Genomic DNA, 27,984 nt, shown 5'->3' with positions numbered 1-27,984 from the left:
CAAAAAAAAAAAAAAAAAAATTGAGACTGGTTGAGTTTTGTTGTATGGTCACTCACAGTGATGGTCAGTGGAGCACTTGGTTTCTTGGTTCTTCTCTATTGGAAAAAAAAATTTCAAACCCAAAAACAATAAAAGACGGCGCAAACTAGTCGAGTTGGTTTTTAGCGAGAAGGCGTTTTCATTAGAAAAAAAAGTAATAGGAGATCAGAAAAAATCACTATTCTTTGTATTTATTTTATGCAGAAGGAATAAATTTCACTTTTCTTTTGAAATATCCAATTGAAAATAAGATCTGTTTATTTATTTATTCTAGTAATGATTTTTTTTATTTTGTTAAAAAACAAAACATGAATATTTTGCCGATAAGAAATAATGCGATGCGACCGAACAGCAAGAAAAATTTCCTGAAAATGAATTCGAATTGGATAAATTTCATTCATCAGCTGGGTAAAAAAAAAAATAATAAAGTGATGTCAAAATTAAGACTGGAAGAGCTTTTTGATGGAGATGTCAAATTTTTTAGTTTAGTTTTATCTCACTCATTTGCATGATTAAAGAAGGGATGAGAGAATTTATGGAAAGTTTGTTTTTGTTTTCAGTGAATAGGTAAATAAAAATTCGAGACTCGATGTGATGGAGGAGCTTTTTTGCAAAAAGTTTTGTATACAGGGTGGAGTGAATTCTATGTTGGATTAGGAATGTTTTTCAAAAATGATATTTTATTAAAAATTATATGAGATTGTTTTTAAAATTGTATTTTTTTAAATAAATTCGTGGCAACACATTTCGTTGTATTGAATTTGATGTGTGATGCAAAATCTGTGAAATAGCTCAATGCTTCTTAGAGATTTTTTTTGTTTTATAATTATTTTTTTATTTATTTAATAGAATACCTAATGAATTTTGAATAATTTTAGTCTAGCCATTAAAAAAATATGTATGTATGTACATTAGGGTGTCCGTTATTTCCCAAAGTGATGTTTTCGGGGGTGACACCCCCCAGATCGAAAGTTTAGGGCCTAAATACGGGGAATTTAGCAAAAACAAATTTTTTGGGGGTCATTAACCCGTGCCTCTAAGGTCATACTTTCCCCATACAAATTTGTATGGGAAATTTTTAACTCATACATAAAATTTTTTTTTTCTCTCGAGTTAAATCATCTATTTTTAAAATGTTTGTTGATTCTGGTTGGAAAATAGTTCCTTTAAAAGATTACATTCAAAATTTCCAGTTAAAAATTTTTTTTATATTTTATTTCGGTTTTTGAAATTATTAGCTGTTTTCGTAGTTTTTGCTTTCACCTATCACATAATTTTAAATGCAGTTTTATTGGTTTTTAATTCTTTTCAAATATTGCATTCAAAAATTTGTGTATAAATCAAAAATTTTAATTTTTTTAAATTTTTTTTTGAAATTTTTGCCGTTTTTATACGTTTAAATTTATTTTTTTCGAACTACAAAAGATATGTTTACAATATTTTTATTGAATTTTGTTTAAAAATTATTCACCTAAAAAATGACATCAAAAAAGTTGCAAACAAGAAAGGGTACAGTATTTAATAATATTTATTTAATATAAAAACGGCAAAAATTTCAAAAAAAATTTAAAAAAATTAAAATTTTTGATTTATACACAAATTTTTGAATGCAATATTTGAAAAGAATTAAAAACCAATAAAACTGCATTTAAAATTATGTGATAGGTGAAAGCAAAAACTACGAAAACAGCTAATAATTTCAAAAACCGAAATAAAATATAAAAAAAATTTTTAACTGGAAATTTTGAATGTAATCTTTTAAAGGAACTATTTTCCAACCAGAATCAACAAACATTTTAAAAATAGATGATTTAACTCGAGAGAAAAAAAAAATTTTATGTATGAGTTAAAAATTTCCCATACAAATTTGTATGGGGAAAGTATGACCTTAGAGGCACGGGTTAATGACCCCCAAAAAATTTGTTTTTGCTAAATTCCCCGTATTTAGGCCCTAAACTTTCGATCTGGGGGGTGTCACCCCCGAAAACATCACTTTGGGAAATAACGGACACCCTAATGTACATATACCGAAAAAATTGAATTATACCTCTTAACTAGAGTTGCCAAATATAATATTTTGACGTAACTAGCAATAGATAAGCAAAATCTCGGATTGTTCCTGAACAAATAAGAACTAAAAAAAGAGTACAAAATTAGGACAAAACGAATGCATAGTTTTATTGAAAAATAAAAAAAAAAAACAGTCTTATTAATATTTAAGGGCCATTTGCTGAATCGAAACTTAAATAAATTATGTTGAACATAAATTCTTATTCCCTACTTTTTCCTCTGCGTAAACTGTCACATAAGGATTTATGTAGAACTTAAATGCTTAAGTTTCGATTCAGCAAACGGGTCTAAGTAAAAATCACATTTTTAAACTTTTGTTCCCGAACAAAGGAGAATGGGCAAGTTTGTATGGAATGTGGACGTTGCGCGGCCAGGAATGAATTTGTTATTTTTTGATGTAATTAAGGTTTACATATATTGTGGAGAAGTTTTATTATTGTGACGTACTCCAAAAACGGATAAAATGCATTTTTGCAAATAACACCTTATGCAGATTGTTTCAAAGTTGTATCTTATGTGTGTATTTTAAGTGCAAAATACGATACTCTCTCTTTTTCCCTAAATCTGAAGACCTTTATCTTGAATATCCAACCACTAGAACCCAAACTATAAGCTTTTTAAAACAACAGTTTCAAGACTATTTTGAGGGTTTCGTTATTCAATTTTTTGTTAGTTTGAATTGTTTGAAAACTTTCGAACATAATCTTGAAGTGGTTGTCTTAAAAATCTTATATTATGAGTTCTATTGGTCGGATTTTCAAGAGTAATGACTTCAGACTCAGGGCAAATGACAGAGCATCATATTTCATGTTCCAAATAAAAATATAAACCAATTTGTCGTTCATACACGGAATATAATGCATTAACGATACTAATACTGCATTTTCTTACATTCTTAACGCAATACTGCGAAACGTCCATAGTAAAAGTTTTTCCTAAGTTATAGTCCTCTCATTTGATACCAATTTTATTAATGGCCGCTCAACGTCCAAAATGCCCATTCTCCTTTTTTTTCTAATTTTTTCACAAAAAAATTAAAAAAAAAAAAAACATTAACATTATATAACATTTTTATACAAGGAATAACATTTTATTAGTTACCTTCTTTTGAGCTAATACTAAAAAAGTTGCAATGCATTTTCAGTTAAAAAAAATTAAAACTAAAGAAGTAAATTTTCTCACTAAAAAAATGTTTACATATTCCAAAAATTGAGGAACCATTACAATCTTTCAGTCAGGGGCGTATACAGGATTGCTTCTTGGGGGGGATCATGCCAAAATTTTTTTTTCAAAAGTTTTGATAGCAGGCATAAACTTGAAAATCTGCTTTTTGAATTATTACAAACATTAAAATTTGTGCGTTTTGCATTTCGTATCGAAAAGTTCCGAAAATAGTTCTAAAAATAACCAAACAAAAACGGTATGAGATTCGTTTAAGTTTAACGTTAAGCCTTAGGGCCTAGAACGCTGCTGATGTGAAACGAAATTTTTCGTCGGTCTCCACGAGGACAAAGAAATGCTTGCGAAATCTGGACGGAAAAATACTCAAAAATTGCAAAAAATAAATAAAAAAAAAGTAAACACCCATCGCAGAAAGACATGCAATGACAAAATGAACAACAAAAACAAACAAAAAAACACAAATGTCATTTTTCCACACACAATTAATGTTCCCGGCAATTGTTTGTGTGCGAAAAAGAAGTGAAGACTTTTCAATTTCGTTGTGCCGAACAGCGTACTGCAGAACGAAAAGTTGGACGAAATTTTTGGTTTACCATTTCGTTGTTTCATTTTTGTATGGGAATTTTCGTTTCACATCAGCAACGTACGTTACAGTGGTAACTTTTGAATTAAAAGACTTCCTAACCTCAGTCAAACGAATCGCAAAGTTTTGTAAAAAAAATTGTATTTGAAAATATAATTTTTTTTAAATTTTGTTTTAAAATTGTATGGGAATTTTATTACTTTAATGACGCGGGGGATACAGTTTTCTTACATGAAATAAGAATTCAATGCTGTTTGCATAAAACCTAACACCGACACATGTTAAAGATAGTTTCTGATTCAAATACCCCTATCAAAATAGTAAACACAAAAAAAATATTTTTTGCGATATTTTGGAATTCGTCAGTTTTCAGCGGTTTACAATATAAAACACATTCAGTTTTATTTATTAGATTAAGCCCTGTTTTTTCAATCGTCAGTTAGACTATCAGAAGAATAAATGTCAATATAAAAAAAAATTTATTTCTAGGAATAAGCTCTAACTGGCTATTGAAAAATTAGCCCTAAGTGATATTTAAAAATAATATTTAATTTGCCTTAGACAAGGTTGCTTACATTCGTATTTATAATCGGTTTGCCATTGATGATTAACACATCAATAGTTGTTTCAAAAAATGTAACAGAGTTGGCTAATCTAGTACAAAACACTGTTATATTCTGTAAGCAAACAAAATTCACCAAATTTGATCAGACGAATGTATTGAACTGGAACATTGAAAAAAACTAAAAAGATTTGAGTAATGATATCCTTCTTTAAAATTTTGCCGATGACGAATGTAATCAACAGTATGACCTCCACACAGCAAGGCACAGAAAGCTTCCCTATTTAATTGATATTTTATTCACTTCATCATATAATTATCATATAAAAAAACAAAAGATTGCTTTTTTTATTTACTGGTAAGCAGTGACTAGCCCTAAGAGATGATTTTTGTGTACCTACCCTATTTAATTTCTTTTAAAAAGCTTTGAATATAATACTTTTTCGGATTTTAAATCCATACAAAACTACAAAACTCTACAGTACAGCTCAACTTATATTATTTTTTAACTTTTAATTTTCGTTCATGTTCTAAAACTTCAACATTTTGAAAATCATCTTAATCAAGAGATTTCAGTATCACACAACAATTTCTTTTTTAAGTTCTGAGTTCTTGGGGGGGGGGGGGGGGGTCATGACCCCGTGACCCCCCCTTGTATACGCCGTTGCTTTCAGTGTTAATTTTGTAGCTCGAAACTTAAAGTTACACCAAAAATTCGGAAGACCCGCAGAAATACTGTAGTTTTAAACATTTTTAATGATTACAATTTTTTTTGTTGATCACAGAATTCACTAAGCAATAACTGATTAATTTTGGAGTTTTTATTATTGGTAAAAATGAGCAGATAATGAACCAAAATAAATACGCCTTGCTTATAATGTACTCGATTAGTTTTTTTTAATAAGAACTGAGATACTCTTGAAGGGTTGAAAAGAGTACAATGTACAATCTCGGACAACTAAAAGAAACTATCCCGGACGTCCCCACACAGTCAAAAAAGAGTACCCCAAAAATGCCTACGGCACATTTAAGTCTGTTTTTGTTTGAAAAAAAAAAGAACAAAAAACCCAGTGTTAAAACAAGACTCTCAGCTCAGAAATGTACATACTACATATGTACATATCTCTTCTCTATTAACCTTAAGAACTATCTTAACTAAAGTCTCATTTGCAACTGAAAGAGGTGGAAAATACGAACACTTTTCATTTTTATATGTCATATTGCACGATCTTAAATTTTCTAGCTTGATCAACCGTCTTCTCCTCCTCTTGGAAATGTGGTTAAAAAAAAAAAAAAACAATAAAAAACAGCAAGTATACGCCACAGTGTACATATGTGGACAACGTAAACAATGTGAATTACAACTTTGGCCTAGATGCTACCACAGCCTAATCAAAATTAACCCCTTGTAACCCAAGTTTGTAAAGGGAATAGTTCATTTTCGGCCCCCCGTGTATTTTGGTACTGTGAAAGGTAGCGTTGTTATCTTGTTATGTGTGTGAAATATTTTCAAAATCGTTCGTGAGAAATTAAAGTAAATAAAATACGAAAATCATATTAGTATCAAATGAAAGGTATGAAATTATCTACGTTTTTAACGTTTAAAAAACTTAGAAATATTAAGTGTTTACTTTTCTGTTCATAATATGTTCCATCTTAACTTCTAAAAAATATGTATCGTATGACAAATAAGGTATCGCTGGAAGATTTTTTTCATATTTGCAGAACTGCAGTTTTATAGATAGTAAAAACACTTTTCATTTGTACGTTATTTATTACGGCTGAAATCTTTATCTTGAGATCAGCAACTCGACTATCTCATGAACGATTTTGAAAATGTTTCACACACATAATAAGCTTAACACCATCTTATATTTGATACCTAACTCGTCCTTGTACAATGTACATATGGTATAAAAAGACAATGTATGATCATTAGAGTCGCCATTTTACAAAATGGAGCAATAAGTTTTTGACCTTTTATTTGGCAAAGTCAAAAGCAACAACAATTTCCAAGACAATTTTGTTAACAACAATTTCAATGGGGCAGCTGTCAAAAACTTAGGAAGCCATTTTTTTTTTCTTTCATCTGACAGTTCTCGATACAGACTTTTTTCTAATGATCATACCTTCTCCTTTTATACCATGCTTGTACACGGGGGACAATAACTCCATGGTAAAATGGGCATTCCCTTTAAAAATACACCGGCACACAAAAAAAAAGTGTCATGTACCAGGAACCAGACCTATCTATCTATATTTTTTTTTTGCACCCGCTGAATCGGAATTTCAAGTCCGTTTGGTCCTGTCACCCTACAGTTTTGTGCAAAAAACTCAAAAGTGCAAAAAACTCAAAAAAAGGAAGTTTTTCTGCCTTTTTTGGGGTCTTTTTTGCATTTTTCTCAAAACTGGAGAGTGACCGGGCAAAACGGACTTGAAATTCGGATTCAGCGAATCCAAAACCTTATAGGAAGATAGGTTTGGTTCCTGGTACATACAACTTTTTTTTTGTGTGCTGGCACTGTCGCTACATGTCGCTGTTATCCCCCTCAGAAAATATTTATTCCCAAAAATGAAAAAAAGAACTTGGAACCAAAATTTTACCGAAGAACAGGTCAAGTCGGCGACTTCTGCCTATTTTGAAGAACTTGACAAAAAAAATCCACAATTTTAATAATCTTATTCCCTCTGAGATTCGATTAAGTTCCCTTAAAAAATATAGAGCGCACTGGAAAAAATCGAAACTATCCAATAATGCTTCCGGGGTAAAAAAAATCCAATTTTAATTATGTTTCATTTAGCACTGAACCTTATCATGCTCAAAGAAAGGGCAAATAATAAACTTATTAAAGGCAATTAACTTTGTGTAGGATTATATTATTAGCAAGATAAAATAATAATCCATAATATAGAGAGCAACTAATAACTGCACTTCGATCGTGACATTGAAAATACAAATATGTACTCATATTAATTGCTACTTACACTTGCAAGTTCTATGTTAATTCTAGATGATAAACTTTTTTTTTAATGAACCAATACTACTTGTTTTCATGACCAAACAACATTTTAATTGCTTCTCCAATGTGATTGGTAAATTGATTTTATACTTTTTTTTTTTAAATTTTTACTTGTAATAATAATAACAATGATAATTTTACAAGATATTGAAAAAAAGTCGTATACGGAGGTACCCAACCCTGCATTTCCAAGCACACCGTAGTTAAATCACTTATCAGCAACTTTTTGAAACAACTTACAAAGGGAATATATATTTTTTTAAACAATACAAAATTCAATGAACACTCCAAAATTAAACAAAAACGCTTTTAATGGATTTGATTTTTCATACAAAATGACTGTTAAGTAAACAAAGGGTTAACTATCTACCTTAAACTTAATTGAGTACAAGTACTGAACTGATATTGATATAACTGCACTTAGATGAATAAGAAAAAGTCACGTCTGAATGCACTTGGAGTTCAAATTCAACTGAAATAATATTAAAAATTAATTTTTAGCTTTAAATAACAAATATAGCAACAGAAAACAGAAAGTATCTCAAAGTAACATTCTCTATACAAATATAGAGATAAAATATTTATTGTTGGAGACCCCCAGAAAGTAGAAACGCAGAGGGTGTTTTTTTTTCCATTTCACATACCGGCTTTCAGAAGGGAATGCCATCTAAGTGGAACGAAATTATTTCAGATCAACAACAAAATGAGCTTTATCAATAAAATGTAATCTATGAACTTTAGGTACTTTTTATACATACAAATATGTTTATTATTGGATTAACAAGTGATAAGATTTTTTTACAGTGAAGCTAGCTTAAATAATGTAGCCAATTTTGTCCAATAATAATGTAGCTCTAAATTCGTCAGAAACTATTTTTAAATAAAATTGTTTGAAACAGAACTAACACCACCCACATAGAGATACATTTATAATTATGTATTAGCATTTTGTATTTAAATTAAAATGACAAAAAAGGGGCAGAAAAATGTTATGGTTTGAAGTTCAAAGGCGAACTTTAAACTACAAACATCACAACAACTAAAATAATGATTAACAGTAAACAATTTTTTCATGAGTTTGTTTTTTTTTTTTTTTTTTTTTTGAAAAGATTAAACGATAACATGACTAATTTAAATTATCTGGACTTTGGTATCCCACCACAAACGTTGAAGTAATAAAATTGTTTGTATTTGAAAAAATGATGCACAGGGTGATTTGCATTAGATGCGAGAAATCACTTTATTGTGCAGGAAAAAAATCCTATCCAAAACTTTTAGGAAAGACAGTTCTACACTCAGAAAAAAAAATTAGTTATTTTGTAATTATTTGCATAGTCACTTGATAGAAATCAATGAAATTTTGCGAATTACTATTTTTGAACAGAAAATAGTGGAAAATAATTGAGACCGCCCGGGCCACTGCAGAAACGCTCAACTCACCGAGCTAAAGAAAACTTCAAATTGGAAGTGAAAGAGGGCCATTAGATGTTACGAAATCCACAGGTCTTCCCGCCCGCATCCTGGCCCGATTGGAGTGGTAAAGCGCATTGTACATCTCATAGAGCTAAAATACGATATTGTTGTCAAATTAAAGGTTATACCATCTTCTTCTCAAATTCGAACTTTTTCCGGGTCAAATGTTGTCAGTTCCAAAACATAGCCTGTTTTAAGGTTAGAAGCGATGAAAGTGAGTTTTTTCATAAAGTCTTGTTTTTGGTATGTTGGTCAATGAGTTATGGAAGTTTTTCCCTATAAAATACAAATAAGAGTAATTAGCATTTAAATACAAAACGGTGTTTTGGAAATAGTTTGATAGATTCTTAACAACGACCCAAAGTATAAAACTACGAATAATTCGGGGTGAAATGTCAAGCTTTGATCCGGTAGACCTCTAAATATATTATTATTTTTATTTTGACATCACTGATTCTTTAGGTAATGCCTATATTAACAAGATTTGCATCGCACCTTTTGTCTAATTTTCCCTTATATTTTAATAATTTTAAAAATACTTTGTATGGATAAAAAACTAACTATCAACAAATAGCTTAAAAAACTTCTATATCAGCTTTAATTTGATACCAACAAAACTCCTTAACTCGTCCACGAACACCATCAAAAACAAGACTTTAGCAAAAAAACTCATGTTTAGCGCTTCTAACCTTAAAACGGGCTGCATGACAAAACTGCCAGGATTTCACCCGGAAGATCTCTGAATTTTGATAGCTAACAATGTTACCTTTAATTTGACACCGCAATATGGTCTATTAGCTCTATGAGATGCACAATGCACTTTACCAATCGTGCCAGGATGCGGGCGGGAAGACCTCTGGTTTGCGCAACTAATTATAGCCCTCTTTCACTCCCAATTTGAAGTTTTCTTTAGCTCTATGAGTTGAGTGTTTCTGCTGTGGCCGCCCGTTCTTATAATCTATAAATTAACTTATATAAAAGTGCTTTGAACTGTAAGGACAAGTACGTGCGACCAAGTCGTTAATTTTATTTTGACTTAAAATTACCTCAGGAACCCATTGTTTTCTGTGGCGGGGAGTATGGTAGACCCAGTACTTACCTTGAAAAAAACCGTAATTATCTGTTCTACAAGTTTTACATGAACATTTGGTTGACTATATAATGTTTGAATTTTTAAAGAGTAAATTTATCAAAGTATCTTCTTGTTAAATATACTTTATAATCTTGGATAATTATGTTTGCTTGATTTCAATCAATGTACTAATTTAATTCTATTTATTAAATTAATTTTATCATAAACTTCCTTTTTTTTTAATTATCGATAAATGTCAATTCTCAGACAGACGGCAAATATATTTTTTGCCATGCTAATTTTCTGATAAAGAATTTGTAATAATAATAATAACACTAAAGGAGAATGCCAAAAAAAAAAAAACAGCATCGATATAAATGAAACCTATGGTTTGAAAGGGCATCAATAATAGTTAACAAATATGAACATTTTTTTTTCAAAAAACCATCCCCGGAACAGGCGCGGATCTAGAAATTTGGTTTGGGGGGGTCACAGAATTAAAAAAACTTACTTCCAAAATAATCAAAAAAATGGTCAAGTGCTCAAAATATATACAAAAACTGAAAATAAAGAAAGAAAATTGGGAAAGTAATGTCGACTTTTCACGAGTCGATTTTAGCCGCACGATAGCATACAATAAAATCAGGATTTTGTTTTGTTAGTGTTTAGCAAATAAATACAATGATCTGATCTGGTTCACGAGAAAAATAAATAACACAGCCTAAAACTAAGACTTGAAAATTATGTCCCGTTTTCGAAAAATTGATATTTAAAAAATATATGTATGCATATATTTTTCTTAGTGAATGTTATCTTCTTCGTTTTGGCTACAGGTCGTATTTTGATTTTACTTTTATTACCAGAGTATTGGATATCAGTGAATAACATTAACAAAATCATGGATACTCTGCTTTCAAATTCTTTTCCAATAAATATAATAAAAACATTATTGAACCAATATTTTAATCCATTGGTTCAACCAAATTTAGTTACAAATACAACACAGTTTTCGTACAGAATTGTTTGTATATTCCTAATCTTTCTAATCGACTTCAAGATGCTCTTATTAGAAACAAAGATAATGCTCGTTTAGCTATCTAAATGTTTTAAGAAATTCACTTTTTTTAAATTTAAAAGTGGAATTTTCTAAAAATGATAAATCAAATATCGTATATAAAATAAAATGTTTAGGTGATGGAACAAACAATTGTCCATCAGTTTATGTAGGTACATCCATGCAAAAATTGAAAAACCGTATAGTCGGTCATAGGTAAGATATAAATAACGGACATTCACAAAAAACTGCTCTAGCTTTACATTGTATAGATGAGGGACATAGACCAGATTATAACAATGTAGATATTTTACAAACAGAAAAGCATTATAGTAAAAGAATGGTATTGGAAATGGTACATATTTTAGATATAGAGAATACTGTTAATAGGGAACAGATTGTGAAGGGCTTAGCAGTATTTATAGTCAGTTTGTTAGAAGGAATTTCTAAGTTGAATTTTAAAGTCAACTTAAATTCTTAAAGTTAAATTTGATAAGAAAAATTTTTTGAATTTCTTATCAAATAAAAATATTTTTATATTTTGAAATTTCAATGATTATAAACGTCTTTTTCAAGACATTTTTTATTGAATTTTAAAATATTTAAACAACAGCGAAAACAATCTATAAGAAATCAAGCTAGAACTATAAGAAAGCCATTAGGATAAAGATAAGTATAAAATTTAAATATATAAGCAATTTTTAGAACATTGTTTCTTAGAGTCCTGGGGAAGATTGTAAGGACAATCGAAACGTCGACAGAAAAAGAGTAAAATCAAAATACGACCTGTAGCCAACCAAGAAGATAACATTCATTTAATAATGAAAGGTCACATAAAAAGGAAAAATTTGTATTTTTCTTAATCCAATAAATTAATTTTTCTATATTTAATTTTTAATTAATACAATCAAAGCTTTTTTTTAATTTGTTGAAATTATTGAGGTTGTCAAATTTAGAAGTTAATAACTATTCTACACTGTGTGAATCTTGAACCTAGTTAAAATAAACAGAAAGCACTTTGATTTAACTGTTTTTCGGAATGATTTTTCGTTGAAGGCCATCATTTTTTTTTTTCTTCAAAATTGAATCAACGTTGACCATACTACATTTTACATTGCGATTGCAGTTGAATTTTTTTTATCAAAATCGCAGGGACCGGTTTGGAGAAAATTACCTATATTTTTACAAAATTCTTACGTGGAAGGTACCTTAATTTATGTTTTAACTGTACTAAAAGTAGGAATTCAGAAATGCTTTTCTTCCACATTCGTGTTTTGAGTAGAACTTCATTTAAAAAAAACTTTGAAGTTTCGATTACATCGATGTTTCCAAGAGCGATGTTTTCAGCATCATTATTTTTTTGCGGAAACATCAAACCATAAATAAAAAAAATGTACAAATTAAAAAATACATAGGTATGTTTAGGATGAAATAAATTTCCTCCACACAGGTTTGTTACAAAGAAAAGCGTATATCTTCTTAAACCAAAATATCAAATAAAGTTATTGCGATTATGTAATTACGATAGAGCGTTCGTGGATCGAGATACATGTAATCATGTACCTAATAGTTATTATATAAAATATATGATTTTTCAGGTTTTAAAAGTTTTCATTAAAAAAATGTGTAAGAAAACAAAATTTTTTTTTCATGGCCTCATTTTTTACAACTAAAAACAAGTTCTTGCTAATATGCCCAAGAATCATTTCCTAAAGCGTATTCATATCATAACAATTAAGAAACCTTTCTTATGGTTTAAAAGCTCGTTTCCACCTTTTTGCCTTATAATTTTCTGTTTTTCATCTGAGGTTTTGGGGGGGGGGGGGGGGGTCATGACCCACACGACCCCCCCCCCCCCCCCCCCCTAGATCCGCCACTGCCCCGGAACTTGCTATGGCAATTCTTATTTTCAAGCTAAAAAAGTGTTTTTTCATACAAAACTTTGTTCAGGGAAGTCCGATTGTTTTGGTTTGAGTACCATGAGATGCATCATCGAAAAATACCCTATTATCATGTGCCATAAGCTAAGGTTGATTTTTAAATGACGCTGTTAGTATGTTTTTGGTTAAAATGGACATGATACACAAAGGACCCACTCTATATAAGATATAACATTTTTGCAGACTCTATAGGGTTTAATTGCAAAATAAAGGGCAAAAAATGCAGTTTTACGCAATGCTCTTTTACTCAAGGATGAAATCTAGAAAAAAAAAATTGTTGCCATCAGATCTTCCTTGGCTTAAACCAAATTGTTTGGTTTTTGAAAGTTTTTATTCATTCATGTAACTACAATCACAACAAAAACATTACTGTTAAAAAAAGAGCCAAGTTCTCCTATGTTGAAATTATGCTGGCATAAAAAGTACTGAGATGTAAAAGTGTACCAAGTTCTAAAGTTTGGGTTCAAATTCGTATCAATAAAATTTTTATTGTTCTCTTGACAATTTTTCTTAATTATCGATTTTTAAAGTTATTTCAAAAATTGCCAAGTAAACAATCAAAATTTTATTGATACGAATTTGAACCCAAACTTTAGAACTTGGTACACTTTTACATCTCAGTACTTTTTGTGCCAGCATAATTTCAACATAGGAGAACTTGGCTCTTTTTTTAACAGTAATGTTTTTGTTGTGATTTCACTACTTTTTGCAAGGTATGGCTGTAGAATATAAAATCTCTATATTTGATGAAAATTCAGTGAAAATGGGTGGTTGCCACGCCCCCTGCCTGAAATTCTCAAACTTTAAATTTTTTCCTTTGTGTAAACTACCAGCTCCAACATTCTACCAAATTTCAAGATTCTTCGACAATCAGAAGTGCTCTATAATATTTGATGAAAATTCAGCGGGAATGCCGGTTGCCACGCCCCCTGGCTGAAATTCTCAAATTTAAAATTTTTTCCTTTGTATAAACTACCAGCTCTACCATTCTACCAAATTTCAAGATTCTACGACAATCAGAAGTGCTCTATAATAATTTATGAAAATTCAGCGGAAATGGGCGGTTGATACGCCCCCTGGCTGAAATTCTCAAATTTTAAATTTATTCCTTTGTATAAACTACCAGTTCTACTATTCTACCAAATTTCAAGATTCTACGACAATCAGAAGTGCTCTATAATAATTTATGAAAATTCAGCGGAAATGAGCGGTTGCCACGCCCCCTGGCTGAAATTCTCAAATTTTAAATTTTTTCCTTTGTATAAACTACCAGCTCTACCATTCTACCAAGTTTCAAGATTCTACGACTATCAGAAGTGCTCTATAATATTTGGTGAAAATTCAGCGGAAATGGGCGGATGCAACGCCCCCTGGCTGAAATTCTCAAATTTTAAATTGTTTCCTTTGTATAAACTACCAGCTCTACTATTCTACCAAATTTCAAGATTCTACGACAATCAGAAGTGCTCTATAATAATTTATGAAAATTCAGCGGAAATGGGCGGTTGCCACGCCCCCTGGCTGAAATTCTCAAATTTTAAATTTTGTCCTTTGTATAAACTACCAGCTCTACCATTCTACCAAATTTCAAGATTCTACGACAATCAGAAGTGCTCTATAATAATTTATGAAAATTCAGCGGAAATGGGCGGTTGCCACGCCCCCTGGCTGAAATTCTCAAATTTTAAATTTATTCCTTTGTATAAACTACCAGCTCTACTATTCTACCAAATTTCAAGATTCTACGACAATCAGAAGTGCTCTATAATATTTGGTGAAAATTCAGCGGAAATGGGCGGATGCCACGCCCCCTGGCTGAAATTCTCAAATTTTAAATTTTTTCCTTTGTATAAACTACCAGCTCTACCATTCTACCAAGTTTCAAGATTCTACGACTATCAGAATTGCTCTATAATATTTGGTGAAAATTCAGCGGAAATGGGCGGATGCCACGCCCCCTGGCTGAAATTCTCAAGTTTTAAATTTTTTCCTTTGTATAAACTACCAGCTCTACTATTCTACCAAATTTCAAGATTCTACGACAATCAGAAGTGCTCTATAATAATTTATGAAAATTCAGCGGAAATGGGCGGTTGCCACGCCCCCTGGCTGAAATTCTCAAATTTTAAATTTTTTCCTTTGTATAAACTACCAGCTCTACCATTCTACCAAGTTTCAAGATTCTACGACTATCAGAAGTGCTCTATAATATTTGGTGAAAATTCAGCGGAAATGGGCGGATGCCACGCCCCCTGAATTGAAAATCTCAAATTTTCGATTTTTTCCTTTGTATACACCACAAGTCCTATCACCGTGTAAAATTTCAAGTTTCTACGACATCGGGAAGTACTCCATAATTTTGATGATCTGTCAGTGAGTCAGTGAGTCAGTGAATCAGTGAGTCAGTGAGTCAGTGAGTCAGTGAGTCAGTTACGGTTTTTGCGATTTTTGAAGCCCTATATCTCAGTAACTACTCATCGTAGGAGGCTGAAATTTTGTGAGGTGTTTGGTTTCGACCAGCTCAACAAATGTAGTGAGTTTGAAATTTCTAGCATCTTTGGTGTAGAAGTTAGAGGGGGGTCGAAAATGGCCTGAGTTGTTTCCTGTAAATAAGGGTGTAGTGCCAAAGTTGCTAGAGAACTTGGCTGGGCACTACCGTGCCCCTTGATATGCACTTAAAGTACATTTTTTGGCCATATTTTTTTTTCATATTTTTTATCTAGGTAGGTACTCTATTGATGTCCTTTCAAGCCATCTACGTCACATTCGTATCGATACTGGTTTTTTTGGGCATTCTCCTTTCTTAAAAAACTGGGGTACTTAAAAGTGTTTGTTACAAACAAATTTGATTGAAATCGGTTAAATCGTTTACGAGGATGTCAGAAATGAAAAAAAAAAAACGATTTTATGAGAGGTACGGTTAGTGTCAGTTGAAACAATATTATTTTTATTTCAAAAGTAGGGCCACGACACAGTAGGTACTTGTATTTTTTTTTTTAATCAAAATCATTGAAGTAATTTTTGAGAAAAACAACCTTTTCCATTTTGGTCATATCTCATATGGCATAAGTACCGTTAATTTTGATCCTAAAAAATTTCAATTTCGCTTCTAGAGAATCTCTCAAAACCTATAAATACCAAGTTTGAAGAAAATCACGTCAGTGTTTTGGCCTGTACCTCTAAAAAGAAAGAAACAGACAGACTTTTGCCACAAAGATTTTCGTGCTCTGGCCTTTGAATCGGAGACACGATCTAGGAGCTGGGTGGACAAACAAAAAAAAAGTTTTTATAATTTTTTTTAACTTTGATCTCGAACGTCTTTCAAATGGTTAAATTAATAAAAAAAAGTTAATAAGACTTTTTTTGTGGAGCAATCTGTTTTTTACAAGAATATGTCTTGACCGTTTGATTATTACAATTTTTCAATTTGATACAAAATTAGGAACAAAAAACGAATTTTTAAAGGAACTCAAATATCTTTTAAACTATTATATAAACGAAAAATGTATAAAAGGCTTTTTTGTAGAGCGTTCAACTTCCTACAAGAACATCTAAGGAAACTTGCTAAAAAGTCGATTTATACAAAAATTAAGAGGACTCCCCATTAATATAAAGAGCTCATATTTGGTGAGTATATTCTAGAGGTGTATATCAATCAATTTTTAGGGGTATAAAATCAAAAAAAAAAAAAATTTCGATTTTTTTGACCCACCCTTTTCTCACTTTTGCATTTTTGGCGTTTGTTGAGTTTTGAAAAAACGCTCCTTATTTTGAGAAACAAACTTCATTGACTAGGTGTTAAGTTTAAAAATACTTTATTAATTAAATAGTCAAATAGTTTCAATTAAAAATTTAAATTTTGTGTGACACGTTGTTATTCAAAACCCAGTAATAGTGGAGTAACTAAAGCTCAAAAATTGGCAATATTAGGGAACCCGGCCGAACAGCTTAGATTTTGATGATGTTTTTTTTCAAACGTCGGTAATTAAAAATACTTTAAAGTCTATAGATTAAAAATTGCCGGTGTTGCCGTTTTGATTTTTTAAATTTAATTGAAGATTTTTTTGAACAAAAACAAATTTTTTTCAAAAATTTTTCTTAAAATTCATAAATTAATTGATGCCAAAAGATTGTCTAGGAAATTCAAGGAAAAAAAATGTATGGGAGTGAGGGACAATCTTCCATAGTTCAAGCGATAGATGCAATTTTCTTATTTATTGACTTCAAACACAAAAAAAAATATTTGAACACAACGGCAACACCTACAATATTCAAATATACATTTTTTAAAAGCTAGAAGTCATATATGTAAAATTAAAATGAAGTTAATTGAATAAACGGCTTTTGAAAGAATGGTAATTGAACTCAGATTTTTGAAAAAAAAAAAATTATTGAAAAAATTTTAACATGTCTTTTTTTAAACTTGGTCGTAATGTAAAATGCATTTATTTTCAAATTTTTTTGGCCGCATTTATTATGATTTCAAATTATAAAAGGAAATGTCAATATGTATTACGGTTTATGAAAAAAATTAAAAAGTATTTCATTTTCGAAGAACTTTTTTTAATTAAAGTTTTGAAAAAAAATGTAACTTATTTTTTTTTTTAAGTTCAACATCTAAACATAAAATGATTTTTTATTCATTTAATAACCCTTACTGTTGAAAGTTAAATAGCAAAAATGTAAAGTTCCTATTTACCACAGTCTTTGAGAAAATTAATTATTTCAATGCAAAAATTCAGTTTTAATAAAAAAAAACCATTGAAATTGAAGTAATTTTTCATTTTTTTTTTCAAAAATGTGATATATTTTACCTTTTTTGCTTCAAAATTCAACTGATAATATTTATGGCCAAACATTTTTTTTAAATAAATTCATATTTTATTAGAAAAAGTTTGGAAAAAAGTAATTTTAAATTTTTCTAATAACATTTTTTTTTTTAATTCTGAGTTTGAGGACCATTTTTTCAAAAAGTCTTGATTAAATTTAGTGGATTTAAATTTAAGAGATAAGAATGAGCTTCTGGCTTGTAGGTGTTGCCGTTGTTTTCAAAATATTTTTTTTGTGTTTGAGGTCAGAATGTTAGAAAATTGCATATATCGCTTAAACGATGGAAGATTATCCCTTACTGCCTTTTATATATTTTCCTTAAATTACCTAGAGAATCTTTTGCTATCATTTGTTTTTATGAAATTTAAGCAAAAAAAAATGGTTCTGTTAAAAAGAAATTAATTTTAATTTTAAAAAACAATACGGCAACACCGGCAATTTTTAATCTATAGACTTTAAAGTATTTTTAATTACCTACGTTTGAAAAAAAAATCGTCAAAATCAGAGCTGTTCGGCCGGGTTCCCTAATAATTTGGTTTAGTTACTCTACTATAAATAAAAAAAAACTTCTGAAATAAGAATTAAAATCTTATTTTTATACTTATCGAATAATAAATCATTCTAACTGATGACAAAATAATTAGATTGTTAAAAAATAGATTTAAATTTAGACAATATTCAGAAAAATCTTTGATAAGATTGATTAAGGAATACCTTCTTATAAATATTATATTAATGGAAAAAATTAAAAAAAAAAAAAATTAATTCAGAAAACAATTACGAAGTAAACGTTTGTCATTGTCATACGTTCGTTAAATTAATTAAAAAATAGAAAACAATTTATATAAGTAAACGTAAGATTTTTGTTTTAATTTTGTGTTTCACGTCCAATTTATGGGGATTATCCCGACAAACAATTACTTGTAGGGATACCATGTGGACTCGGCACTCCTTGACAATTAAATTTTGGCAGATTTTTTTTACACAATTTTGAGTTCAAAGTAATTGAAGTTTTTTTATTTTTAGAAAACTTCTTTAAAATGTAGGTAGAACTTAATTTAAAATATAACTAAGACATTAGATTTCTAGCTTTAAGAAAACATTCCTCGAAATACATACATCACACATTTACATAAGCTTGTTGTAGTTTCTTTTTTTATTTTGCAGTGTTATACAAAACTTAAAATAAAACCTTTATTTATTTTCATGAACTTACCTATTTCAATAACTGCAATATTATCTGTCAAAGATAATTTCTTTTTGGTTCTACCTGAAAATATAAATATTCATATAAATTCGTTTATAAATGAAAAATAATAACTGTATTTGCGAACCATTTCCATTTAATGCTGGCATTACTTCTATTATGTGGCTTTGAACCATATTCACTTCGGGTGTTATGTCAATGGTCGTATGTTGCACCTCACCAAAAATCTCTGCTTCCTTATTTTCATTTATATTTCTCATTGGCATCTTGTTTTCTAAAAAAAAAAATACAAACAAAAACAAATTACTTATACAAACTGAATTTGAAAAGTTTTAACACATTTTAGTCGGTTTATTTGAAAAAGGTAGAAGTTCCTTCTTATAAAATCAAGTCAAATTAATAAGAAAATTTCAAAAAAAAATTTTAACTTTGACAAAAAAAAAATAATATTTTGAAGAAATTGTGACCTAATGTATCAAATATAATTATTTTATTTTTTTCTACAATTGTTTTCACCTCTTTCATCTTATTATCTATCTATCGAATTTATGTATTTCTTCATTGCAAGCTAAGTCCATTACAACGGTTACAACATTTTTAGCACTCTCTTACTCTATCTAGTGTAAAAGAAATATAAGGTTAAGGACTTTGAACAAATTTTTGTACGTCAATTCATTCATAGCAACAGCTGCTATTGATTTGCAAATAGAACATAATTTCTACATCTGTAATTTCGCACATTACTCACAATGAAATCAAAACAACATTTCCTTCAAACATGTAAGACCTATAATTACAATCAAATAGCAATCAACGAAACGTGTGTACGGGTGGAAAAATAAAAGAAATAGTACCTACAAAGGTTTATGATATGAAAATAGCAATTTTCCAATAAAATTTCTTAAATAAATAAAATTGCAATTTGTAAGTAATTATATGGGCGTTAAAAATCCGCACCATTCTCACATTCATATAACTAGAAGTATACAATATTTTATCCTTTTTGAATTTTATATTATTTGGCACGTGGTTGAATCAAAACTCAATTGAACTAACACAAACATGGTATGCACAAGATTGCTATTATGAAATTCCTTTCCAATCAATTAAAAGCATAATATTCTATACGCATCTAATTTCTTTATTTTAAAATTTACATTTTTCTAATTCTTGATTGTTTACACTTGAATTGTATCCCTACTCGCATCTCTTTAGTATAAACAATTCAAGAGATAAATTAGCAATGAATATTTAAGAATGTTTCAAATGTCATATAAGTTCACTGTGGCGTATGCGCACTTTTTTTTTTAAGCAGAAACAGAGAAAAATAAAAACAAATGAAAACTTTGAGCATTTATGACAACAATGAATCGAATCCAGTTGTGATTGTAAGTTTGATAGTTTGAAAGAATTATTCTACCTTTAACCTGCTCTTTTATCGGGAGAAAACAGATTTGAAAAATAACTTTGTTTGTATATGAAATTAAAAAAAAAACACATTATAGTGGAAAAAAATACTCACATTTTACAGTACCTACTAGTAGTTGAAAATGAAATTATAAATACAAAAATCAAATAAATATTGTGGGTAAATGTTGACACAAAAAGTTACAACCATGTTAATTTTTGTTTTATTAATTGAAAATTTATTCATTGTCAAACAATAACACTATTAAAGGCTGAACTTTGAATTTTTTACCTGAGTGAATATTATTTGCTTTGTTCTCAACTCATTTGTGAAATTAAATTTACGAGTAGCATACAAATAATATTTTCTTTATACTTGCATGTACACCTTAGAATGCACTGCTCATTACATCAAAGTTTTATTAAAATAACTTTTTTTAAATAACAACAAATTTAGTTTAAATTTAAATATAGCCCAGTTTTTTTACGAAACATTTTTTATTCAATTCATAAAAGAAAAATAAAAAAGGGTATTAGAAAAAATTTATTAACATGTGTAATTTTATTTTTGTTTTCCGTTTAAAATGAAAAATGATTAACTACTTTAGTTGTAAAAAAAACACGACTTACATTTATTTATTTTTAACTGTATTTCTTTTCAAACTATACAACTTCAACAGACTAACATAATTTAACTTACTCGAAAGACAACTAACTTATAGGAAAACTGAACTATTAAACAACATGTTGTTATGATAACACGAATTATTATAGACGTCATAAACAGCCGATTTCTTCACAGAGTCCTAACGCTTCTGTTACCACTAAAATTATTTTCTTTTTATATTAGGGGGCAGAGAACATAGGCATGCACATACACTCACCTCTGGTTCAGTTAAGATACATTTGAGACTCAAATGAAACGTTAAAATTGACAGTGCGCGCTAATTATAAAAAAATGTAATGATATTTTTTTTAATCAGAGCAATTTACTTTCTTTCTGGTGCCGTTTTTTACTGCAATTTTATTAATTTATCAAGGGGCACGGTAGTGCCCAGCCAAGTTCTCTAGCAACTTTGGCACTACACCCTTATTTACAGGAAACAACTCAGGCCATTTTCGACACCCCTCTAACTTCCACACCAAAGATGCTAGAAATTTCAAACTCGCTACATTTGTTGAGCTAGTCAAAACCAAACACCTCACAAAATTTCAGCCTCCTACGATGAGTAGTTTCAGAGATATAGGGCTTCAAAAATCGCAAAAACCGTAACTGACTGACTCACTCACTCACTCACTCACTGACAGATCATCAAAATTATGGAGAACTTCCCGATATCGTAGAAACTTGAAATTTTACACGGTGATAGGACTTGTGGTGTATACAAAGGAAAAAATCGAAAATTTGAGATTTTCAATTCAGGGGGCGTGGCATCCGCCCATTTCCACTGAATTTTCATCAAATATTATGGAGCACTTCTGATTATCGTAGAATCTTGAAATTTAGTGGAATGGTAGAGCTAGTAGTTTATACAAAGGAAAAAATTTAAAGTTTGAGAATTTCAGCCAGGGGGCGTGGCAACCGCCCATATCCGCTGAATTTTCATAAAATATTATAGAGCAGATCTGATTATCGTAGAATCTTGAAATTTGGTAGAATGGTAGAGCTAGTAGTTTATACAAAGGAAAAAATTTAAAGTTTGAGAATTTCAGCCAGGGGGCGTGGCAACCGCCCATATCCGCTGAATTTTCATAAAATATTATAGAGCAGATCTGATTATCGTAGAATCTTGAAATTTGGTAGAATGGTAGAGCTGGTAGTTTATACAAAGGAAAAAATTTAAAATTTGAGAATTTCAGCCAGGGGGCGTGGCAACCGCCCATTTTCACTGAATTCTCATCAAATATAGAGATTTTCAATTCTACAGCCATACCTTGCAAAAAGTAGTGAAATCACAACAAAAACATTACTGTTAAAAAAAGAGCCAAGTTCTCCTATGTTGAAATTATGCTGGCACAAAAAGTATTGAGATGTAAAAGTGTACCAAGTTCTAAAGTTTGGGTTCAAATTCGTATCAATAAAATTTTGATTGTTTACTTGGCAATTTTTGAAATAACTTTAAAATCGGTAATTAAAAGAAAAATTGTCAAGAGAACAATCAAAATTTTATTGATACGAATTTGAAAACAAACTTTAGAACTTGGTACACTTTTACATCTCAATACTTTTTGTGCCAGCATAATTTCAACATAGGAGAACTTGGCTCTTTTTTTAACAGTAATGTTTTTGTTGTGATATGCTCTCTCAGGCTAGACCAGGAATATCTAAATGTAATGACAGTTTGCACAATTCAATTACAGGTCACCATGGTATGCGGGTAAAATGATCATCTTCCTGAGATGTTATGTGTAAAAAAAAAGCGCAGTTTCAGCGAGTTTGTGGCATTCTTCCTTAATCTAATGATTTTAGTTGTCACACTAAATTAGCTTCTTATTAAAATTTTGACTTTTTTGATTTTTTGAAAAATGTTTTTCTCAAAACTTCAATTTTGCGGTTTCGTGGTTTTGGCTTTGTGACCACGATTTGAGCCCTTAATGTTAATAGGTGTGTTTTTTATTACTAGCGGGCTTAACTGGACAAAAAAAAGGCATCGAGGCTTAACCGAAAATCTTGGCAGCACTGCATTATGAAATGTTTTGAAATCAGCAGACACAAACAAAATTTAGAGTTGTCATATTTTTCGCTTTCAGGTTTTTCTTTAATGAATTAAAAACTGATTTAAAACTGTTCAAAAAGTTAAGCCCAGAGAAATCTCCGGGCTTTACAACTTAGCTCTGATGAAAGGTGTTGTTGCATTTAATATGTAAATTGCTTAGCCCCGGTCGTAATGAAAAACACAATTAATACAGTGACGTATCCAGAAAAAAATTTGGAGGGGGCTGGAAAATTTTTCCAAAATGTTTTATATGGTGAATGTACGAAAATATTTTCTTTTTTTCCGACTTCCAAAAAGGAGGAGGTTTCCAATTCGTGTGTTTTTTTTATATTTGTTACCTCATAACTTTGGATTGAGTGAACCAATTTCGTTCGTGAGTGAACGATCGTTCTTTTTGTATTGGAAAGTTGCTGCAATGTGGCCCCATTTCAACTTCGTTCAGTTCTGGCCATATAAACTATTAAAAAAAAAACATAAAACCCAGTTTTGATCCATGGAAGTCGGTTTTGTTTTTTGATAAGAATGATTATTTTTATTCATCTTTGATCGAGAGAAAAGCACTGTGCTGCGATACTGAAAGTGGTATAGTAGCATTTACAGAATACCTAATTTCACTTTCGGCAAGTGAATGGTTAAAAAAGTGAAATGCAGAACGTGAAAGTCTCAAAAACTAGTTTTTAATGAAATTCTTTTTGATTTTTAATCCGAAATACACTCCTGCTCAAATTTAACGCACATCATATTTATTTTACAAAAAAGTCCTACTATTACTTTATCTCACAGTATCGTGGATATTTTCTCAAATAAGACAGGAGTTAGCTTAAATTGAAGGTATGGAATAAAATGTTTGTGGGGAAGATTTGGAGAGGTATGCTGAAGTCTATCTGTCAACCCGCGAACCTTTTAGAGATAAGTCATAAATTTTCATGGAGTAAACTCTGCCTTACAACACCTACGGAGTTAGTGAGATCTCCTAGACCTAATATAAGTACCCAAAGATACTTGGCTGATATTCTCGAACAGCATGCGGTTCCAATCACCCCTAGATTTGGTCCACAAATCAGTCTGATGCACGATAATGCATGCTAGAGTGGTTTGAGAATATCTTCATGATTAAAATGTGCCACCTTTGAATTGACCACACAGATATCCGGATGTAAATTCAATAGAACATGTCTAGGAAATGTTGAAAAAAATGCATTTGCGGCCGAAATCCACCTCCAAGCATTCTTGATTAACAGAAAACTGCAGTGAAAGAAAAGTTACAACAAAACCTTCAAAACTTAATTCGTGGAATGAATAGACGACTCCAAATTACCATATGCGCTAGAGGAGACAATGCCAAGTATTGAAAAAAATTATTGGAAAGAACTGTCACTCGTTTCCATTTTTTTAAATTTTTTTTCTTAAAAAACAAAAATTATTTTAATATCAGTTTTCAGACCTTGAATTGCTAAATTTGGTTTATCTTTTTTTTGGTTAATAATACTGTTGCAATTTAGCATTTTTCTGACTTGCTAAACAATAAGCAAACACAAAAAAATACAACAAATAATTTTAAGGCCATTTCAAACAAGATGCAGGGGTATAACTAAAGAAAAAGAAAGTGTGCGTTAATTTTGAGCAGGAGTTTATATACTTTTTCATAATATGTTCCGTTTTTAAAATATAAAAAATTTTTATTTCCAATATCTTTGAGAAAAATATTAGGTATTTTTTTAAAAAAGTAAATATACTCAAGACAATAAAATACGGCGTGATTGCATTAGAGGCCTTGCAAAATTTAACGGTGATGTAATTCGTCGTCAAAATACCAAAAATATTATTTGAAGAATTCTGAATTGGAATAAAATCCTAAAAAAAATGTATCCCAACCTTCAACGTCAACTAAGGAACTTACTCAAACAAACACAAAGAAGCATTTCAGAATTTGGAGGGGGCTCCATCATTTGAGCTGCCTCTAAATCTCTAAGATTTACGAACAAGTTTAAGTTAATCATGTAGATTATGATGAAATTAGCTAAATAATAACATGATTTTGGAGGCTTGGGGGGGGGGGGCTTGAGCCCCCTGGGCCCCCCCCCACTCAATACGCCACTGACCTAATATTAAGGTTGTCGCATCACACTTTTTTATTTCCCGTAAGAATAACATAACAAAATCTTTTTTAATCCTGGGGTCGAATTACGACATACGTTCGTTAACGAATGGTTGCTACGTGTCCCTATCGTTTTCTAATAATTATTATAATTAAATAGAGGCAGAAATAGTCACAACGTTAACGTATGATCGTAATCGTGTGCCGTAATTCGACCCCTGATTTGTATAAATAATGAGAGATGTTTGCCACCGCCATCGCCATGCGAATCGAAGATTTTTGGAGAGAATTGTAATTCTTATGTCAAATAAAAAAGTACGGTGCGGACAACCTTAAAATTAACATAAAGGGCTCATATTTTCAGCTACCTAATTTACCATCTAAACTAAACTTTTGAGCTTGGTTCCCAAAAAAACAAAAACATTTTTTTTTGTTCTTGAAACGCCCTTATATTCATTTAGCTATAACTGCACATCACTTTGCAAAAACTTTGAATTACTGATTTTATGATCTATAGGTTTTTGACCTAAGATATATTGCAGATTTTTTTTATCTAAATGACGTTGATAACTTGCGGCCCTTGCATCAAAAATGAGCAAATTAGTTTATTTCACGATTGTTTTAAAATGAAATGCTATTAAAGAGTTTGTGTATTTTGTACATGATTATAATCAAGGTTAAATAAAAAAATTAGTACCTAACTAAACGACTTTAAAGTTTGTATCTGCTTTAACAAAAAAACATGGACCTGCCCCCAATTTTGATGCAAGGTCCTCAATTTTGACAAATGTTTTACTAGATAACATTGTACATATTAGGTAGTAAAATTTAAGTTATAATACATCAAGTCATACATATCAATTTTTAGCAAGTGATACGATTACAAGCTTGGACAAGCTTAGCTTGAACTTCAACTTAAAAGTCCTCCAGTATTAAAACAATTTACCTGTATAATCGTAATTAATCATAACAAACTGCTTGTTAGTTTTTTTTCAATAGTTTTTATGAGCTTAACTTAGCAAACTTGTAATAATTATCTATAATAAAAAGAAAATGCTCTTAAAAGCAAGATCGTAACTGTCTTGAGACATACCTTACTATAATTACTTATATTATCAAATCTTATTTTTACAAGCTAAATGCTTTCAAAGTGTTAATATTTATACCTACAACTGGTACCTATTTTATATTATTTCTTGTAAAAAAAAAAAACAAATGTAATTAACAGCTCAGGGTTAATCAAGCTATGCAAAAAAAAAAAATGAAGCAAAAAATTCAACGAATAGCAAATAGTACAATCCTCCTCGTTTAAAGCAAATTAAATATTTATTTATGTGCAAATATGTAAATATTCTATGACTATATATAAAATATTCTGAAATGAAACAAACCTTTGTTTTAAAAAGGTGGAGAGAAGTTTATGACTGTTTCCTTGTTGAAATTATATTCTTTTTTTTTTTTTGGTTTTTACTTTTTTTTTGGAATTCAAAATTCACTTTCGTTTGATAATGGTGGTTGTCAGTTAATTTTCAAATTAACACATTTAACAACTCAATTAACAACAAACTATAACTCTATTTTTTTATTCACGCTTATGGGGCATTACACTATCTATTGCACTAGTTGATTATTGCAAATGTTTGAGTTTTTTGTTGTAAATTAAAAAGATGCGACGGGGTAAGTTTAAGTTTATTTTGTCATCTGGATTAGGTAATCGAAAAACCAAAACAAATAAAATGACAGTAGCATTTAATGCAACACACTGCACTCTTATTTTTGCCCTAAAACAAAAGAAAACCACGTTTTTATTAGCATGCACCACAAGACGTTAATAGGAGCTGTCTATCAATCACAATGCACAATTCAAGCTCTCGAAGAGGCTAACAGAAACGTAAACGGTTTGCAGAGGTGATTCCAACAATATTGACTGTAATAATCTCTATATTTTAAACTGCACCAAGCTTCAAGCCAGGTCTAGTTTTTTTGTGTTTATTTTTTTTTTATAACATTGACCAGTTTAATATTCAAAAGCGTTTTTGTATTATTATTCGCTAAGGCGGTTTAAACACGCACAACACCTCAGATATACGCAGCTTTACTTAAAACAGAGTTTCAAGCTTTGTGATTCACTGAAAATATACAACAACGGACGACGACGATAATGACAACGGACGAACGTCTAGTCGCTTCAATAGCTCTAAATACAATAATATACAAGTCCAACGTGAATAAATTCGATTGAAGAACTTATACTGAATCCCCAAGTGGTGAGTGGGGAATATAGGGGAGGTAGGTATATGTATTGCAATAACCCTATGGATAACCGGGCGGGTGCCATTGCCGGCCATATACACTGACCTTTGGCATGTTAAGCTGAAAGAAATTATAATTAATCAATTTATCATGAAAAAATTGTTAACTTGATGAGTTTTTTTGTGAGTTTGATAAAGGTATTTTTCTATGAAGGTACCTTAAGGGGAATTTATGTATTCGTACAAAAAAAAAAAAATAATAAAATATTTCATCGAACACGAAATCTTATAATCAAATATGACACAATCTTAATCAAATAAAATGCACGACTGAGTACGAACTTGATCTTTGGCTGAAGGCTATAAACATATTATGGGATTTAAAATGTTTATTCAAGAGGAAGTTCAGTTAAAAAAAAGTTAATAATTTTGACTTGAACTAAAGATACTGTGTTCTTAAATTTAAGCTTCTACACTG

At 30.3% G+C, this 27,984-nt stretch overlaps 1 protein-coding gene across 7 annotated transcripts in view; it reads right to left on the bottom strand.

Moving 5' to 3' along the window:
• The window catches only part of LOC129915756 (aldehyde dehydrogenase, dimeric NADP-preferring), a 51,135-nt gene extending 24,291 nt beyond the window's left edge, over positions 1 to 26,844 (bottom strand). Inside the window, exons 1-3 of one of the 7 annotated variants that reach the window (XM_055995430.1) lie at positions 26,646 to 26,844; positions 19,160 to 19,306; positions 19,042 to 19,095 (exon numbers count right to left, since the gene is read on the bottom strand). In XM_055995430.1, coding sequence (XP_055851405.1) covers positions 19,042 to 19,095; positions 19,160 to 19,298 — 193 coding nt within the window. In that variant the 5' untranslated portion in view covers positions 19,299 to 19,306; positions 26,646 to 26,844. Of the gene's footprint in view, positions 1 to 56; positions 305 to 7,826; positions 7,956 to 19,041; positions 19,096 to 19,159; positions 19,307 to 26,645 lie in introns of those variants that run through there. The other 6 variants (XM_055995448.1, XM_055995421.1, XM_055995439.1 and 3 more) reach the window with 6 other exon arrangements.
• Positions 26,845 to 27,984: the final 1,140 nt, after the last annotated feature.

The sequence above is a fragment of the Episyrphus balteatus genome, chromosome 1 (genome assembly GCF_945859705.1).
Source record: "Episyrphus balteatus chromosome 1, idEpiBalt1.1, whole genome shotgun sequence".
In the NCBI taxonomy this organism is placed as follows: Eukaryota; Metazoa; Arthropoda; class Insecta; order Diptera; family Syrphidae; genus Episyrphus; species Episyrphus balteatus.
The sequence above is the reverse complement of the archived record's forward strand: the minus strand, read 5'-3'. Positions and strand labels throughout refer to the sequence as shown.